This window comes from Exophiala bonariae (genome assembly GCF_035927105.1).
Source record: "Exophiala bonariae strain CCFEE 5792 chromosome Unknown scaffold_14, whole genome shotgun sequence".
NCBI lineage: Eukaryota > Fungi > Ascomycota > Eurotiomycetes > Chaetothyriales > Herpotrichiellaceae > Exophiala > Exophiala bonariae.
This window is the reverse complement of record NW_027042489.1, coordinates 907723-924704: the sequence shown is the minus strand read 5'-3', so window position 1 is coordinate 924704 and position 16982 is coordinate 907723. Positions and strand designations below refer to the sequence as shown.

General features: G+C 50.7%; 6 protein-coding genes across 6 annotated transcripts; 2 read left to right on the top strand and 4 right to left on the bottom strand.

Moving 5' to 3' along the window:
• Window positions 1-107: 107 nt before the first annotated feature.
• On the top strand, window positions 108-3698 carry LTR84_002966 (uncharacterized protein; the record flags this gene model as incomplete). Its single annotated transcript, XM_064846566.1, has 1 exon — window positions 108-3698. The coding sequence occupies one exon, from the start codon at window positions 108-110 to the stop codon at window positions 3696-3698; it is 3591 nt and encodes a 1196-aa protein (XP_064706176.1).
• A 959-nt stretch (window positions 3699-4657) lies between these two features.
• LTR84_002965 (uncharacterized protein) lies at window positions 4658-5400 on the bottom strand (the record flags this gene model as incomplete). Its single annotated transcript, XM_064846565.1, has 3 exons — window positions 4658-4814; window positions 4885-5016; window positions 5084-5400. The coding sequence occupies 3 exons, from the start codon at window positions 5398-5400 to the stop codon at window positions 4658-4660; spliced, it is 606 nt and encodes a 201-aa protein (XP_064706175.1).
• A 1508-nt stretch (window positions 5401-6908) lies between these two features.
• On the bottom strand, window positions 6909-9431 carry LTR84_002964 (uncharacterized protein; the record flags this gene model as incomplete). The annotated part of the gene is made up of 5 exons (XM_064846564.1): window positions 6909-8205; window positions 8268-8561; window positions 8610-8656; window positions 8704-9353; window positions 9398-9431. 5 exons carry the CDS (start codon window positions 9429-9431, stop codon window positions 6909-6911), a joined length of 2322 nt encoding a protein of 773 aa, XP_064706174.1.
• Window positions 9432-11046: 1615 nt separating this feature from the next.
• On the top strand, window positions 11047-12548 carry LTR84_002963 (uncharacterized protein; the record flags this gene model as incomplete). Its single annotated transcript, XM_064846563.1, has 2 exons — window positions 11047-11167; window positions 11254-12548. The coding sequence occupies 2 exons, from the start codon at window positions 11047-11049 to the stop codon at window positions 12546-12548; spliced, it is 1416 nt and encodes a 471-aa protein (XP_064706173.1).
• A 537-nt stretch (window positions 12549-13085) lies between these two features.
• Window positions 13086-14973, bottom strand: LTR84_002962 (uncharacterized protein; the record flags this gene model as incomplete). Its single annotated transcript, XM_064846562.1, has 2 exons — window positions 13086-14593; window positions 14652-14973. 2 exons carry the CDS (start codon window positions 14971-14973, stop codon window positions 13086-13088), a joined length of 1830 nt encoding a protein of 609 aa, XP_064706172.1.
• A 1067-nt stretch (window positions 14974-16040) lies between these two features.
• Window positions 16041-16928, bottom strand: LTR84_002961 (uncharacterized protein; the record flags this gene model as incomplete). Its single annotated transcript, XM_064846561.1, has 1 exon — window positions 16041-16928. One exon carries the CDS (start codon window positions 16926-16928, stop codon window positions 16041-16043), a length of 888 nt encoding a protein of 295 aa, XP_064706171.1.
• Window positions 16929-16982: the final 54 nt, after the last annotated feature.

The window sequence follows — 16982 nt, the reverse complement described above, 5'->3', positions numbered from 1 at the left end:
CATAGTTTGAGATGCTAGAGACAAAGGTTGAATGAGAGATTGAACGGTCTCCGGCGCCGCATGCAACAGAGAGCCCACTCGAACAAGGACCATCTAGGTAGCACCCAATGTCCGCGCTCAGCAAACTCAGTGCGTCTTGGTTCCATTTAGCCCAAGAGAATACCGTCGCACTCGCGAATGCTCATTTCGATTTCTCGCTGATCAAGATCGAAAGTCCTGTGGAGTTCAGAGCGGTAGGTGCGGCCCTTGCGGACCGGCGACGCTTGGTTGCCGAAGATGGCCAATTGCACATTGTCGCAAGGAAGCTTGGCGCTCTTCTCGACGGTGTGTTACCACAACGTCCCGCGTTGCTATCAGCATATGGAAAGCGTGCATCTGAGATAACCGCTGAGCCAAATGTCAACCCTCTCGGCTCCTCAAGCGATGGTGTCTTTCGCGATCATGTTGGCGCAGACGGCAGTGGAATATGGGCTGCAGCAACTTCTGGCCAGTCATCGATCTCGGGCTTCTTGTTAGCCTGTTTACTTGCTCGGGTATGGACTGCAGCAGAGGCCATATCGATTTGGACTGAGCTTGTGGACGCGCGCAAGAAAGAGCTGGAAACCATATATGACCAAGACCAGTCGGCCATGATAGCACTAAGTGCATCAAGGATCGTGCTCACAAAGGATCAGTTGGCTATGTGGGACGCCAGTGCCAGATCTTGGCTCGAGATTGCCGACAAAGCCATGGGTAAGAGACACGTGCAACTTATGCTGATAGTTAACAATGTTGATCTGCCCGTCGCTCCAAAGCTCAATGTCTATGATGGAGTCCTTGCTGCTTTTACGGCGGCGGCCAATAACGTGGAGAAAATAATACTAGGAGAGTCGCTCAGTGTCCAAGAGGGATCTATTCTGCTTGGCCTCGCTGCCTGGCATTTCTATCCAGATTTGTTGGTTCTGGGCAAGTGCCCTACGCCTGTTGTACAGCATGATCCCTTGATAAACGGTGGACAATTGACCATCGGATTGAAGATGTCATCAACACAAAGAAAACGCGGCGTCTTCTGGTCGCTGCCGCTCGCTCATTTGAGGCATTACGGAGACCCAGTGTCAAGCATTCGGAGCACTGCCGACGATGGAACCAAAATATCTTTCGAGCTGATGGTGTATGTCGTGCTTGGGTGCACCTTGCGTACCTGGGCTAAGTACAGTATCAAACTAGACGACGGTATAGAAGTCATCCATAAGCTCTGGAGCCATCTCCTGGAGGGCTTTGGGAATCGTTGGGAAATTGATGGCCGCTCTGGTAGATGGCATTGGCTTCCGGCTTTGGGTCGCGCTGCAAAACAGTATATGGAGGCCGGCAAAACGCAAAAGGAAGTATATTCAAAGCTGATCCGATTTGGCTCAAGGCAAGGGAAACTTTTGGGCCCTTCTGGGATACACGCTACGCCGCTCTTCGGGCTCAGTAGCAGCCAAACCTTGTTCTCTCTACTCACCAGGGACGAAGCACAAATTGCATTGTTGAGACACATCGCCTCCGGAATTGAAGCTCTGCCAGATGAATTATTGATCAAGTATAAAGCCTCGGTAGGGCCGGGGCACTGGAAATGGTACGAATACGCGACAGCTCTGCCCATTACGGTAAAGACGGAGTCGTCGCAGCCTCGTCAATTCCGTCACCTGAGATGGATGTTGGGTGCAGCCGAAGACCAAACATCATGCTACTGCAGCGGAAACTGCTTGAACGATTGTCGATGCCTTGCCTTGAATGGTGCCTGCACAGAAAGATGCGCTTGTAGGAAACACTGTGCGATTCGAAACCGCAGTTCTCAGAGACAGCGGTATAGTCAAGACCTGTCTGAACGCGCCAGAGAAGTCATGACTCAGCAACATGAGTACATCCTCGATATTGGAGGCCAGGATGACGAAATCACTGATGACTTGATCTTCACTTGGCCTGGCTACCTTCGTGGCGAGGACCTTACCAGCCTTTTAGAAGAGAAAGCGATGGCTTTGGAGCATCCTTTTGTTGGAGAAGGGTCCTCTTTCAAGATTATAGCAGGCAACCCGGATTCTGCGGCACTGTATATGAGGCAACCCGCGAGTGTCCGCCCGAAAGGGATGAATAATCACTCTAGAATATATGGTGTGGACGTCTTGAAGTATGCGCTCGAGAAAAAATTTCTGTCAGCTCACGCTCTAGGCGACCACATCATGTCCCTGTCGTCGTCAACTCGCATCCAAGCTAAACGAAAGACTTCCTCTTCTTTCTTTTACGATTGCTTGATGGCAGCCGGCTTGGCCGTTTCTGTATACGACCGATTGCCGCAGTCCTCTGTCCTGCTTGGAGCTGCAATGCTAGGCCCGCTGGCGGAAGCCTCCTGGTTCACATCCTGGAAAGCCCGTTGCGTGCTGGCAGGCCAAATCTGTGCCCTGAACAAGGACGAAGCTCTTGCTTGCGTTGTAATGTTCGATACAGGTCGCTTGAACCTTGAACCATCGCTCTTCAAGAAGGTCATGGCTGTTAGCTCGGCGAACTCCCTTTACGTGTCCGCAAGATTGCTGAGTGATCCTTCTAGCCAGACCGATGACAGCGATATCCGACAACTCATTGGCAATGTCGGACGGGCAGGCCTGCTACTCTTAGTTCCTCCAATCGACCCAAAGATAAGGTCTCAAAAACTCAATACTTGGAATCAGATAAACCATGATCCCCATAACGGCAAGGTTGAAGATTTGTTCCAGGAAACAAGTCTCCATCTGTCATTCACTGGGGCTGAGCAAGCCTTGGATCTAGGCGCATACGGTGAGAGAACAGCGGAAGCGTACTATATCGAGTCGCTTGTCTCGGTTCACGACAGAGGCGAGTGGGTGGCAGATCTGGACATTCTGGGCATGTTTGAGAAGGACTCCTTCAGGTCTGTTAACTCGAAAGCGAGCAGCGTAAACAGCAAGCATGAATGTACCGGTGAGCATGCAAATATCGACCTGGCCACGATCACAGGCTGGGACGAACTTCTGGATCTTCCGCAAGAGAATCCCTCAGTGGTCATGTGCTCTGGCAATTGGCTGGCGAGGCTTGCCATTTCCGCTGTAGTGATTCAGCAAGGCAACGAAGCACACCTGTTGGCCCCGTTGCAAGCCAAAGACGCCTGCTGGGATTGTGTCAAGAGAATTTTGCGCCGGAGACAAGACATGCTGCAACCCGTAACCTATCGCTCATCTAAAGAGGCAAATGATGGGCTCGACAATGCCGAGAAAACGGACAATTCGCCTGGCGGTGAATTTGAATGGGACCCGCAAAAAGAGGTTTGGTCACAAACGCAAGAGCATCGTCTCCACTCGAACACTGGGCGCAAGAAACGGAGGTCCACGACTGGAGGGAAGGGCCGGAAAGGTCTTAGCGCGGTAAACGCAGATATGACCGATAGTACAGAGGGATACAACGAGGACGAGGATGAAGACCACGATGACGTTGAAATGGGCTCACCAAATTCAATCAAAAACTTAGACTCCGCGGATTCGGGTTTCAGCACTGATGACGAGGAAGTACCCGAACAACACAAACTACGTCGGCAATCCTCTATGTCAGCTCCGGAGTCAGAGAGGCCTCCAAAACGTGCCCGGCTATCTCCATCGGACGTCAACTCTGATCGATCCTTGTCACAGCAACCAGAGCACCAGGGGCGGAAGTTGGTGCTTTTGTTGTAAGGGATCAGGCCTTCTCGAACGCTGTCGATGCGGTGCTTGGTATCGCAGACGGGGGTGTCGGATGAGCATTAGCGTTGCGATTTTCGAGTCAGTGGATTGAGATCCCGACCGATGGGAGCCGATGCTTGAGGAGGACTGGATCATTGTCACTGTCGCAGGCGAATCAAGTGTCGTCTTTCCTGGAGGTGTGGCCTGAAGCAGGCGTCGTGCAAGCTCTCGTGGAGTTGTGTGAGGACAAGAACTGGGGGCGGACTTGGATCATCCAGGAGGTGCTGCCGGTAGAGAAGATCTCCCTGATGAGTGGCACATCCATCATCGCGTGGTTGTGTCCAACGGATTTCCTTATCTGGGGCATTATAGAATCATTTTCAAAATCTGAAGGCGCTGCTCAAAGGAACATTCATCGCTTCCGAGCCTCGTTAAGTGTTTTCGTTCAGGCCAGCTATTAATGGACTCTTGTTCCACAACCAACGGAAATTAGATACCTAGCAATCAAGGAAGCCGCCCAGAAGGACTGCGCTAATAACCAAAGGTCTTAGTTTTCATTTGTTTCTGACCTTACTGCATTACCTGCATGGAATATTCGAGCCTCAGGCTCAAGGAGAATTAAGGGTCTCACTGCCAATCAAAATGTCATTTGCGACTCGAAGACGACCCTGCCTGTAGTTCTTGATCTTTAGTAATAAGACTGATATGGGCCCCTAGTTCAATTGAATTAGCATCCTACAGTAGTGAATAATAAAGAGGTCTAACAGGATTTAAGAGTAAAAATTCGGATGTTAACTAAGTAGTCAAGGTACTCTATACAAGTACGGTAAGGAGAACGGCCAATGACTCCGGATAGAATAAATAGCCCTAATAAGACATTCCACACCTATTCCTATCCTGAGTTCCGCGATCCCTCTTGATCCCCAACCGTGACAGCCCTACCTTCTGTCCTATTGGTGTTAAGATTGACCCTAAGAACCACGGTCAAACATGTCCATGCCCAACGTGTCATCGTCCGAATCAAGGCTATTCTCCTCGTTTTCCCTATCTTGCTGGTCGTCATGCTGATAGCCTGCCAGCATGCCACGCCCGAAAGCATGCTGTCTGTCAATTCGATCATGCTCTTCCCTGAGAGTGTCAAGTTAACAAGCAGTTTAATGGCTCGCAAAGCATGAAAGATGGACAGGAAAATCCTTACTCTAGAGTCCGAAGATCTCTGTCTTCCCAAATATGCCTTGCTTTGTTCGCCCACCCGTCTGCTTGCTGCTCATGGCCCTCATGATCCTCTTCGTCCCAACGCCCGTGCCAGGTATATCTCTGTGCGGCAACACTTGCCCATTCGTCAGATCACAGTCACGAAAAGACGCTCAACTTTGGTTAGAAAACCTCAAACTTACTCGCAAGCAGCTGCTCTTGCTCTTTCCTGCAGATCGGCATGAGCATGAAGAGCATCCAGATCCTCCTCATCAGGTTCGTCATCCGAGTATTCTCCATAGAGCTCCTTTGCCCTTTGTTGAGCTTCATAGTACTGTTCGTGCTCGTACTGGCGGTCTAGGTCATCTATAGCTGTTTCGTAGGCGTCATGATAGTTGTTGTCGTTATGGATGGCGTTGTAGTAATCGTCATAGTTCTCGTTGTGGTTCTCCTCGTTATCGTCGTCCTCGTCCTCACGGCGAGCATATCGAATTTCATCCCAGTCTTCACGGGTTGCCATGATCACAATGAAACCTGCTGTACTATATCGCGGACAGGGGCGAGTGGGTATGTGTTACGGATTAGGTTCAATGGGACTGTCGAAGGAGAACGTGAGTGAAAATAAAGGACATCTAACTATGGCCAAGGTCAATGACTCGCCCCTATTGTCTTCCATTGCACTCGACGGCAATCGTCTAAAACAGGCTCTTGTGTGTGTGGCTCGAGGGGATTGGTTGCCCTCTTTGTATGCATCGGTGTTACACAGCCTCAGATGCTGAACGGATTTCGAGCGAGGCGTTCACAGCACCTTTATGCAACAAATAGGCTAGTTCCAAAGGTCAACCGGTCGCTATGAGGAACACCGCCACTCTTTACATCTGAAGAACACAGCGAGCAGCGGACCTGAGAACCACGAGCACGAGGGGCGGCGAATTCTAAATGTGGTTACCCGGAGTATACTGCATGCATCTCTGTGAGGCTGACTGGAGGTGGACTTCATGTAACGGGTGGAAAATCGGGCTGAGGCGTAAAGTGATAAGTGGGACATGTTACGAACTTAGGCTGCAACCAAGCCATAACTCGGTTGTGACGCCGGTCTTGTGGAAGAGAGGCTGAGACCAAGAACAAGGGCGCAAGACTATCAGCACGTGAGACTTCGGTGACTCATATGCCCTTGGCTATGCGGCAGCCTTATACTCTCGACGTGACGTGGCAAGAAGTATGGCGTAAGCATCCAACGACAGCGGCGCCCAGGAATAGGACCGAGCACGGAGCGCATCTGCAAGTACTGTGGCATTGATATTTCGGTCATGACATCTCGGCTTGAAGATTGGACGTTTGTTGTTTCTTCCAGGATGACGTGGAAGAGTACCTCGTGTTCGACTGTGTTCATGGTCGCTTCCAAGGCTTTGCTCTCAGGCTGGGTAGCTATGCGCTCTCGGATACTGTGGTCCGGAAGTTCAAGAAGCAAGCTTCCTTTCTCACGGACATGGTGCTCTGGCGTGATGCCAAGGAGAGCATTGTCATGAGGTCTTCGGGTGAACTAAACAAGAAGAACAAGTTACATATAGACATGAAGTTGACGAGCGGGCGTTGGCATTCCTGCTGTACAAGGCCCTCTAGATTAATGACATGTGCTCGGCTTGTCTAACCTTGCTTCTCGAAGTTGGCCGTTCTGCACATGGGTGGGTGATACCTCACCAGATTCGTGCTTCAACGGTAACCTTATCAAATGAAACCTGTAGCGCACATTTAGCACGGCTGTAGTCTGAGTGTGGAATAAGTACTTGTGATTATAGACTAGCTAGCAATATGTGAGTTAGTTTGACCTCATGTTGATCCGGCTGGACCTTCAAAATGAATCCTTTTTGGTAACGTTCCATGATCATGCAACTGCAACAACCGGAAGGAAACCTTTACGTCCCCTGCAATGTCTCCTGAGTCCAGGTGCTTGAACTTGTTCTGCTGATGAAAACCTCCATGGCAGACCCCTGAAATATGACCACTGTCCAAGCTTAGCTCGACTCTTCAGTATTTACCACCATCGCTATCGTTGTCAGCTACCAGATCATAAATTGACCCTCGGCGTCGCTTGACCTTTGTACTGGCTTGGAAATTTAGCAGAGACCCTCTTCTCTTCAATGTTCTGCCTTTCCCGGGGCTAGGATTCTCTCGTAATGGTTTGAGTTCGTTGACTGGCACCAACCTATGCGACTCTGAACGGGTGACAAGTACATCTGACGTCCCATACGGCGCGATGGTGACTCCTGTAGTCCGCTCGTGTTCGAAGCGTTCGTGCAAAACGGTTCCGGATATGTTGCTTAATTTCAAAACGATTATCTTTTGCTGCTGAAGGCCGGTAGAGCCATCACCAAAGGGAGGAGATTCATCTCTGTCAAGGCGGGAGCCACTTGGGGCTCGTGACGATGGCGAAAAATTCTCTTTCAGTCCCTCTTGCGGATCCGTATTCACACTGCTGCTTTCAGCAGAATTAGTATTCTCACTCCGAGTGTCGCGAATTCTCAAGGGCATGGAAGGCATACTTCGTCTTGATTGTGGAGACAAGTCTGCCTGTTGAGGCTCTTTCCCTGGTGCAGGCGACGCTGTTGTTCTTCTCAATCGTCGTGTTGACTCAATACGGAACCACGGAGACTGTCGGCCTTCAGAGACGTTGTTTGTTCTTTTTTCCAACACGACCGCGGATTCTGAGACAGGAGGCCACTTGGTGTCAATGGCCTGCCTAATTTCGTCAGAGAGTTTATCGTTTGGTCTTCTCCTAGGTGATAGTGCAGTATGCATCGTGCGTGGGAAAGGTTTGAAGGGCTCCTCTATGGGTGTGTGTCCACTTCTGCGAAGGAACTTCTTATTGACTTTTTCAAGATAATTCTGAGAGCAGGGCAGCTGTTGAATCAAGCCACTGTCCAGAAACTCCACAACAGGGTCCTTTGGAGGTTTCGAACGCCAGGTTTTGATCGTTCGTTGATAGAGGTCTTCGAAGTCGGCTTTGTGGGCCTCATTGGAAAACCAACAGTGGTTGAGGCCTTCGTCAGCTGTCATCCTTGCATTTTCGTCAATCACAAGGAGGTTCTCGACAAAGGATCTTGGACGGTCCCTCAGATGCTGCCATTCAGACGAGGCCTGAAGATGGGCTAGATCACAGTCTTTGGCTAGCTTTTCCGAGTAGTGGTTGGTTACCGGATCACAGAATGCTAAACCACCAGTGAGAAGTACGACTGCGACGCATCCCAAAGCCCACATGTCTACAGCCCGAGTGTATTTACGACACTCTCCTCTTCCTGGGAAGTGTGTAGAAAAAAACATTTCCCTGACAACAGATTAGGACTCAAAAAGAACACAATTGAAAGTGCAAGTGACCATCAAACATACGGAGCTGCATACTCATGAGTACCGATCTGTGTGGACATCGTATCCCTTTGGTCATCAATCCTTCGAGCGGCACCGAAATCGGTCAGAACGATTCGACATCCAGCAGAGGAACTTGTCATCAGAATGTTGTCAGGCTTGATGTCTCTGTGGACAATGTTTCTCTTGTGCAGAAAAGACACGGCGATGAGTATCTGTCGGATTATTGCAGCAGCTTCAGCTTCCTGCAATTTTCCGTGTCGTGACTCGATGTACGAGAATAAGTCGCCAGCTGTGACAAGGTTCTGCATCATGTACCTAATCAGTTAGCCAAGTAGAAGTGTTCCTATGATGCCATCCACCCACATCGTATCATCGGTAATAAAGACCTTTTCAATGCCGATGATATTTGGCTATTGTCTCGTCAATTGCAATGTTGTACCACAACAGCAAAACTTACATGATTGATCGAAGTGAGTATCTCAATCTTACTGAGATAAAGCTTCATCTTTGCCTCGACACCCTTACCTCTCTTTTGCTGGTTGACCCATTCTCTCAAACTTCGTCTTTCAGATTGAGAGCCCAAGTCTTTGGCAGCAGTCGGTCTTTCAGGCGGTCCGAATCTGTTAACTCTCCAGGGGACAAGTTTCCGTAGATCAACCAGTTTGCAAGCTACCTGCAACCGAGACTTTTGTTCAACTGCCATGAAGACCTTGCCAAAAGCTCCTGCACCAAGTAATCTCTCTGTTATCATGTATTCCTGTCGAAATTGCTGAGATGGGTCAGCGTCGTCTCGAAGTGGAGCCAAGGACCATACCGCCATCTCATTTTCTTGAATCTGATCAAACCTAGTGTTTTTCTGAGGGCTCGGCAATGCGGTAAAGGTAAATTGAGTATTGGAAGTCAGCGTGAGAACGTTTCCATCGCTGAGGAGAAATCCACCACTCCCGCGTCCAATCAGGCTTCCATCCCAGTATGTTCCATTGCGAGACAAGTCTTCCGCATAGACAAGTGTCTCACATTCATTGGGCTCGTCGTTCTCATAAACCACAGTGTAGATTCTGAGATGCCTTCTGGAAGCATAAGGATCACGCAAGACATATTGGCTATCTCCAGATAAGTGGCATGTTTATGACGCTGATGTCAAGACCTACCAGTAGCCTCTGTAGCGACCAATGATGATTTCATGATTGGCGTATATCTTTTTGCCTGGCAATGCTAGTAACGTCGAACAGAAGGAGAAGAAAATGCAACAAACTTCCTATAGCATTACCGGCAGCATCTCTATGGGTAAAAATCCCGACAGGCGACGAGCTATGTACGGTTGTCTGAGTGTTGCTCATACATCGTACCCCGGAGGAAGGCAATTGAGGTGTAGGAAACAAGGCCATCACAGAAGACAGCAGACCGAACACGTCGGGGGAAAGCAAAGGAAACAACACAAACCAAAGAACACTCAACTTGGATTTGAAAGGTTCAAATTTGGATTCATACAGCCTTGGTCATTGTAGAACGGAGTCGACGAGGCACCGGATACCTGTAGGATCTTGATATCGATGGAGTACACGCAGTGTCATCAACCAGAACGCGTCGAGGACATCAAGGGAGGAAGCAATGACGTAAAGAAGACACGTGATCAAGTGGCAGATTTGGGTTAGCCCCGGATTGAATGCCAAGCGAATTGAGGTCACGGCACACACCATTTCTAGCACAAAACCCCCTCACGAGCTGGACACTTCCCTCTTGTTTACCATCTCTCATCCGAATAACCTCATCCTCGACAAATTGTGAGTAACCCATTGGACACTTTGGGGTTCGCCCATCACAATGGGCTGTTCTCCTTCATTCGACCACTACTAACAGCTTTGCAGTCGAATTTGACCGAAGATGAGAGCCAAGTGGAGAAAGAAGCGAGTTCGCAGACTCAAGAAGAAGAGAAGGAAGACTAGAGCACGCAGGTATGTCCTCAATCAATAGAACAATCTCAAACAACAAACCGCTGACCACTTCAACAGCAAGTAATCGTGTCAATTGCTCCATCACATCTTTCCCTCTCGACCAATGTCAATGAAACATCACCAAGAACAACATGTCGTCAACGGTCTCGTGCACAGACGCTGTTCTACTTTTGATCGGGCTTCCTTGCGACGAATCTCCCCAGTCGCTACGATGAAGAACGGTCTACGATATCTCGGCCCTACCACTATTGTCTCGTCATTTCGATGTCAACTTGTGTAGGAGGAGTGGAGGATGGTCAATTTTCCCCATGGAGCTTTATGCCACGGTGCTTATGATGTCTGGGGTGGTTCCAAGGAGGTTTTCGGTTGCGCAGAAACATATCTCTGACAATCTTGTCAACGCCTACAGACTCTTTTTGTCAAGTTCAGAGCTTTCAAGCTACCAAAAGTGGTTCTTTAGTTGTTTTAATCAACGGCTATATTTCGTCAATGAATCAATCCACGGCTTCTGAATCAATCTCTACGTTTCTTTACACATCGTGCTTCGCTGTGATTATGAATCGCCCAAGAACTGACTACCAGTCTTAACAAGACATAGCCATGTTTCATCGCATTGCGTCACTTGACCACCTCCGTAGCCTTTACGTGGCTTGATACACCGTAGAATTGGAGGTGTGCAGACTTGACCGTGTGGGGCTGGATACATCCCTCCGACAAAAATTATTTTTCGGAATTGGAGAAACTGGAATCACCACCCACGACCACCACTAACTAACACTCTGCCTGCGGCAATACATCTCCTGATCTTTGTTGTTTTACAAGAGCTAAATATACCCGAACACATGATGAGCGATAAAAAGAGGAAAGCGGGTGCTCAAGAAAGTGATCGACCCCCCAAGAAGCCTCAGAGCACACGAGTCCGAGTCTCCCACATCCCTGGCCCAGACGTCGCCAGACCGGTCGTCGGTAAGCGAAAGAAACAATTCCATTCTGCGATGTGGCCCGAAATTGTGTCTATGAATGTTCACTAACAACCTGGTCTTTTTATCTAGCTTCATCGCCTGGCATTACCCTCCCGAGAGATGTCAAGTTCAAGTCTTTCTCCAAGAAGAACCAGTCCGACCTACTCCTTCATTCAACCTCACACCCGACGATAGACTACACCGCTGTCGAGAACAACACCAGCAATGCCGCCGAGAGACATATTCGGCACTATCTGGCCGTCTTTGACCCGGTCAGCAACGAGCTGAAGGTGACCGAGGCCAAGAAGATGACGGTGCGAAACAGCGTCCGCCAACTCGAGCAAACCCACGAAGACGACGAGGAACCCACTTCGAATTTCCCTCCACCGACACCATCCTCCCGAGCAGCCCTCACCGAAGCATTCGGAACAAAGAAGTCAAAGAAAGCCGTGGCTTCAAGCGCAGAGAATCGTCTGCTAGCCCGAGGGGGCGACGACGCGGACAATCCGATCTCCAATGCAATCCTCTCCACCATCAAGGACGAAGACGGCCTACCGTTCAACAACATAGCCAACAGCGTCGAAGCGGAAGCGGTGTCACGATCCAACAAGCCTCTCCCCCAAGCAGACCTCTCAGCCACGGAGATCCGCCACGTCTATCCCCTCTCCGCCCTCGTCTTCCCAGCACCGGCGCGCACGACCCTCTCTCAAATGCCAGTTGCCGACTGGCGGGACAAGATCAAAGCAAAGGAAGCAGTCGAATCACGGTCACGCTTCGTCGCCAACCGTGTTTCCTACCTTACGCGAGCTTACCTGGCCAACCCGACGGACGAACAACCGCTGCGCGCCCTCCAAATCCTGCGCTACATCCACCTCCTCCTCGAAATCCACAACTACATCTCGCGGCTCCCCCAGCGGCGCGCCGTCCCACCACCAGAGAAATGGCCCGCCAACGCCATCAGCGACACGAGCCTGTCGATGGCGTTCCTCGGAAAACTCACCGCGCACTTCCTCCCCACCGGCCAGCCGACCACACACGCCAAGACGCTGCTCCAGACCACCATCCTGGCACTGACGCTGCACGTCCCGCCGCCGAAATTCCAGCCCGAGTCCAAAGTCCTCGCCACGGACCCGACGGACATGGCGCTCGACCTGGCGCTGCAGCCGGCCGAGGCGGCGAAACTGTTCCGCGAGCTCGGCTGCAAGATGGAGTCGATGACGGATGCGGAACTGCGCGCCGTGGGCTGGGACAAAATTGCCGGGAGGAAGGTCGTCACCGACGACGGCAAGGAAATTGCCCTGCCGAAGCCCAAGTGGGCGAAGCTTAGGTTTCCGATCCAGTTCCCAAAGGTCAGCACTGGTCGGCCACAGGCTGGTAGGCGCTAGAGTTCAATTGGGCTTTGGCTGGGGGTCGTTGCATTTTGGGTTGGGTGAACTTGACTTGGGCTGGGGATGGCTACTTTGAAAGCGAAAAGGTACGGGAGGGAGCGATTACTTAGAGCATAACGAGCATCACTGTGAGCACACATTCACGTCTGGGCCTATGAGGGCAGATGAGGATCAAATGATAAATCAATCAATCACAAAAGAGGGTTATAGAACGGTAAAAAATGGCCATCCGCAGATGACGATTTGATATTTGTGTTCAGAGCTTTCGCGGGCACAGGAGGGTGGAGATACACACCTCCAGCCACATGCGAAGAAAGCAGTAAGTATGGTATATATATATATATATATATATTTTTCAGATCTGGGAATGGCTCCGATCTCACTGAAGAGAGGGAACGAATTCGACCTAGATCATACATGGCTGAAGAGCCGGACATTTGCTAGCGTTCCAAGGTTCGACAGCAAAGAAGAACTAAAAAATCATTCGGCATCACTCTTGCCCTCGTGCAAGATCTCGAAGGACGGGTTGCGACTTCAAGCCGCCGCGGCCGCGATGGGCATGATGCGGTCTTCGATCGCTTCGTCGACTTCAGGTTTTGGAGTCGTGCCGGCATGCGCGATTTGGGAATCAGTCCAGAGGGGCTCCACGGGCTTGGCGTCCTTGACACCGACGCCGACGAAGCCTCCCTTGGCTTCCCAGTCTGCGACGCGCGGGATTTCGAGGCGGTTCCAGACATTTTCGAGTGCGTCTACCAGCTCGGCTCGTAGTTCGGCGGTGTGGCCTGGGGTTGGGGTGATGCGAAGTCGTTCCTCTCCTCGTGGAACTGTCGGGTAGTTGATCGATTGAACGTAGATACCGTGGTCTGTCAGTAGCATGTCGGAGGCTTTCTTTGCGATCTCGGCATCGCCTACAAGTAGTGGGACGATGTGAGATGGATTGGGAATGACAGGGATGCCGCGTGCGGTGAGATCGTCTTTCAGCTCGCGAGTGTGGACCTGTTGAAGACGGCGATCTCCTTGGTAACGGACTTGATACTCGATGGCAGTACGAGCACCTGCCATGGTCGCGGGAGGTAGACTAGTGGTGAAGATAAAGCCTGGTGCAAGAGAGCGAATGGTATCAACCAATGAGGCTGAACCAGCAATATAGCCACCAACACAACCATACGCTTTACCCAATGTTCCCGTGATGATATCGATCCTATCCATGACGGATCCCTTTTGAGTTTCTGAGGTTCTATTGGGATCGGCGTAAATGTCGTAATCAAGATGCTCTGCTACACCGGCACCTCGTGGACCGTACATGCCAACAGCATGGACTTCATCCAAAAATGTCAAGGCGCCATACTTGTCAGCCAAGTCACAAATGGCCTCAATGGGAGCCACAGAGCCGCACATGCTGTACACCGATTCGAAAGCAATGATTTTTGGCTGTTCCGGGGAAAGGCTAGCCAGTTTGTTCTCGAGATCGACCAAGTCGTTATGTTTGAAGACGAGTTTCTTGGCGCCAGAGTGTCGAATGCCTTGAATCATGGAAGCATGGTTCATGCTATCACTCAAAATGACACAATCGGGCAATTTACTCCCCAGTGTGGCCAAGGTTGCATCGTTGGCAACATAACAGGAGGAGAAGACCAAAGCGCCTTCTTTGCCGTGTAGGTCTGCCAAAGTCTTCTCGAGGGTAACTGCATGCTTATTGTGACCCGAGATGTTTCGAGTGCCTCCAGCTCCCGCACCGTAGTTTTCCAGAGTTTCGTGCATGGTCTTCAAGACATGCTTGTTGCGACCCATGCCGAGATAATCGTTGGAGCACCACACAGTCACACGCTCGTCCTCCGCAGCCATATGGGCTCGAGGGAATTCCTTGGCCAGACGATTGATGTTGTTGAAATAGCGGTAGGACTTGTCTTTGTGCTTCTTTTCGAGTTCATTGTTGTAGAACGCTTCATAGTCGTAGCGGGGAGTGGTGGGAGCAGTTGGCTTTCGACCAGCATAGGTGTCGGGTTTCTTGACACTTGCTTGGACCTTGGTGGGTGGTGGAGCTAGGATAGTCAGTCAGTAGGTGCTAGAAGTTGATCCGCAGGTTCAGAGTTCAAGTACCTGGCTGGGCAGGGCGGAACATGTTGGTGTCAACACTGGCTTTCTTCTCTGCCGAGGTATGCAATTTCTTCTCCAGAAGAGACTTGACGACGCCAGTGCCAGTGGCAAGTTTCCCATAGCTACGTTGAGAGCCAATGCGAGCGCTCTGAACGGCCAGAGCCTTGTTCATGACAGGGCATCTTCGAGCAATGAATTGCAAATTGGTGATGGTGCCGCCACCGGGGGACTGGTGGGTGGAGGTGGAGAGAGTGCGCAAAGTTGCCGGAGAGGTCTTCTTCAAGAAGGGACAGACGCCCTTGGATTGGCGAAGGAGAGCCTCCATTGTCGTGGGTTGCAATGTCAAAATCGAGGGATTGGAGTGTAGGCGGGTGTTCTGAACAGGGTAGAAGATGGTGAAGAAAGAGGGAGAGGGAGAGGGAGAGGGAGAGAAGAAATGCGGAATTTGGTGAAAGTTGAACAGGCCACGGAATGTGTATGTGGTAATGATTATTACTGCTAGACAGAATAATTCTCCAAGCGGGAACTTTCCTCCAGCCAGAGGGGTCTTCGATGATCCTCCAAAAATGTATTTGTTCGGCAGTCCAGTGGCAGTCCAGTGGCTGGCCATGGCCCTGGATGCCCTGGGCGCCCGGGGGCAGGTCCCTCGCAGGTCCAAAAAATTGGGGTCAAGGGCGCCCAGACTGTTGTTCATTCGAGCACTGGCACCCGGCATTGCCATTGCAGTAATTGGTCAGCGCTAGATTACTTAGGTAGTTAAAGCACCCGCGTCAACCGGCAATCGGTACCTGGAAGAGCGAGTCTGAGGGGCAAGGTCCCTGGAGGGTCCAGGTCTTTGTTGATTTCCCCTCGGAGTCATTAACTAGGGCCGAGGGCCTTCGCTGTTTGTTACTGCTTTCGTTACCGACTCCAGAAAGACTTCACCACTGCCACAGGGCTCTATCTACACGACATCCTACCTTTACTGTCAAGTCACCATGTCTAATAAAGAGCTTAACCATAGGGAACAAGATTGTGAACAGAAGTACCTGAAATAATATTTTTAGACCAAAGTCCACACCAACTAGAATGGCAACGAAACTCCGAGGAATAATAAGAAGAACAATGAGCAGATATCCACCAGCACTGATGGTGGTTCGAACAATTCTGTGCTTTATCCGAGCAGACTCGGAGGAGTAATACAATTCAACGCGATGGTTATTGGTGGACGAGTACCATTTCGTACACACTCATCCGCCTTTCCCCGGACTTCACCTTCTCTTTCTTTCTTTCACCAACTGAATTCCAAGAACTTTTCCCCGACATCATGAGCGCCCGCAGCTGTTCTGCCATACTTAATTTCTCCCTCTGCATCGTGCTACCACTGATATCTGTGATATCAGTTATGGTGAGTTACCAAAAATGTCTTCCTGACCCTGTACTGGTGGGCACACTGGTCCCGGCTGGTCTTCGGTGTGGGTAATGTCCACCTGGTCGATAGTGTGGGTAATGCTCACTTGGTCTCTGGGGCCCGTGATACCATCCTGGCCTCATTTCGGTCATCGTTGGGTGCGTCGATGCCGTGGTCGTGGATCCTGCTACAATTTGCGTGGTACTATGATGTTGGAATGAACCGTTGTATGCACTTGAATGCGAACCTGTCGTATGTCCCTGCTCGTGTCCTGATACTGGATCTCTGCTCTGTGACTCGACACCTGCTGTGGCGTGCTGTGGGATGGAGACATCTTGATTTCCTGGCTTTACCGGTGTGACCTTGGGCTGCCCGTGCACTTTGGTCTTGGTGCCAGCATGGGTTCTTGGGGTACTTTCATGAGAGGGGACTGCCGTGTATGGAGATCCTTGCCCGGTCAACGTGTTCATGCTGGATTCAGATCCTGGCCTGACTCCTGTAACCGTGTGGTATGGGGGAACTGCAGCGGATAGAGAGCCTTGCCTAGTAATTGTAGTCGGGCTGGGCTTGGATGTTGGCAGGCCTCCTGTGGCCATCTGTTGTGACGGGGCTTCATGGTATGAAGGATATAGCTTCTCGACACTGATCGTACTCGTGGGTTCCGATCGAGGGGTGACATCAATCCAGATCACCATAGGCTCTGTGGTCGTAGGCTCCGCTGCGGTGGAAAAACTAGTCGCTGTTGCGTCCAGATTGATTCCTGTGAGCTTGATTGTTCCTAGTGTGATCTTCGCTGCCTCCTGCTTGACCTCCGAACCAGGAGCAGGCAAGGCGACCGCTTGGTGCACAAAACAGCCATAAAAGACCAGAAGTCCTACGGTGGAATGCATCTTGTATTTTGGAGGACTTATTTACCAAGATACTTGGTAGGCGACTGAAGTAAA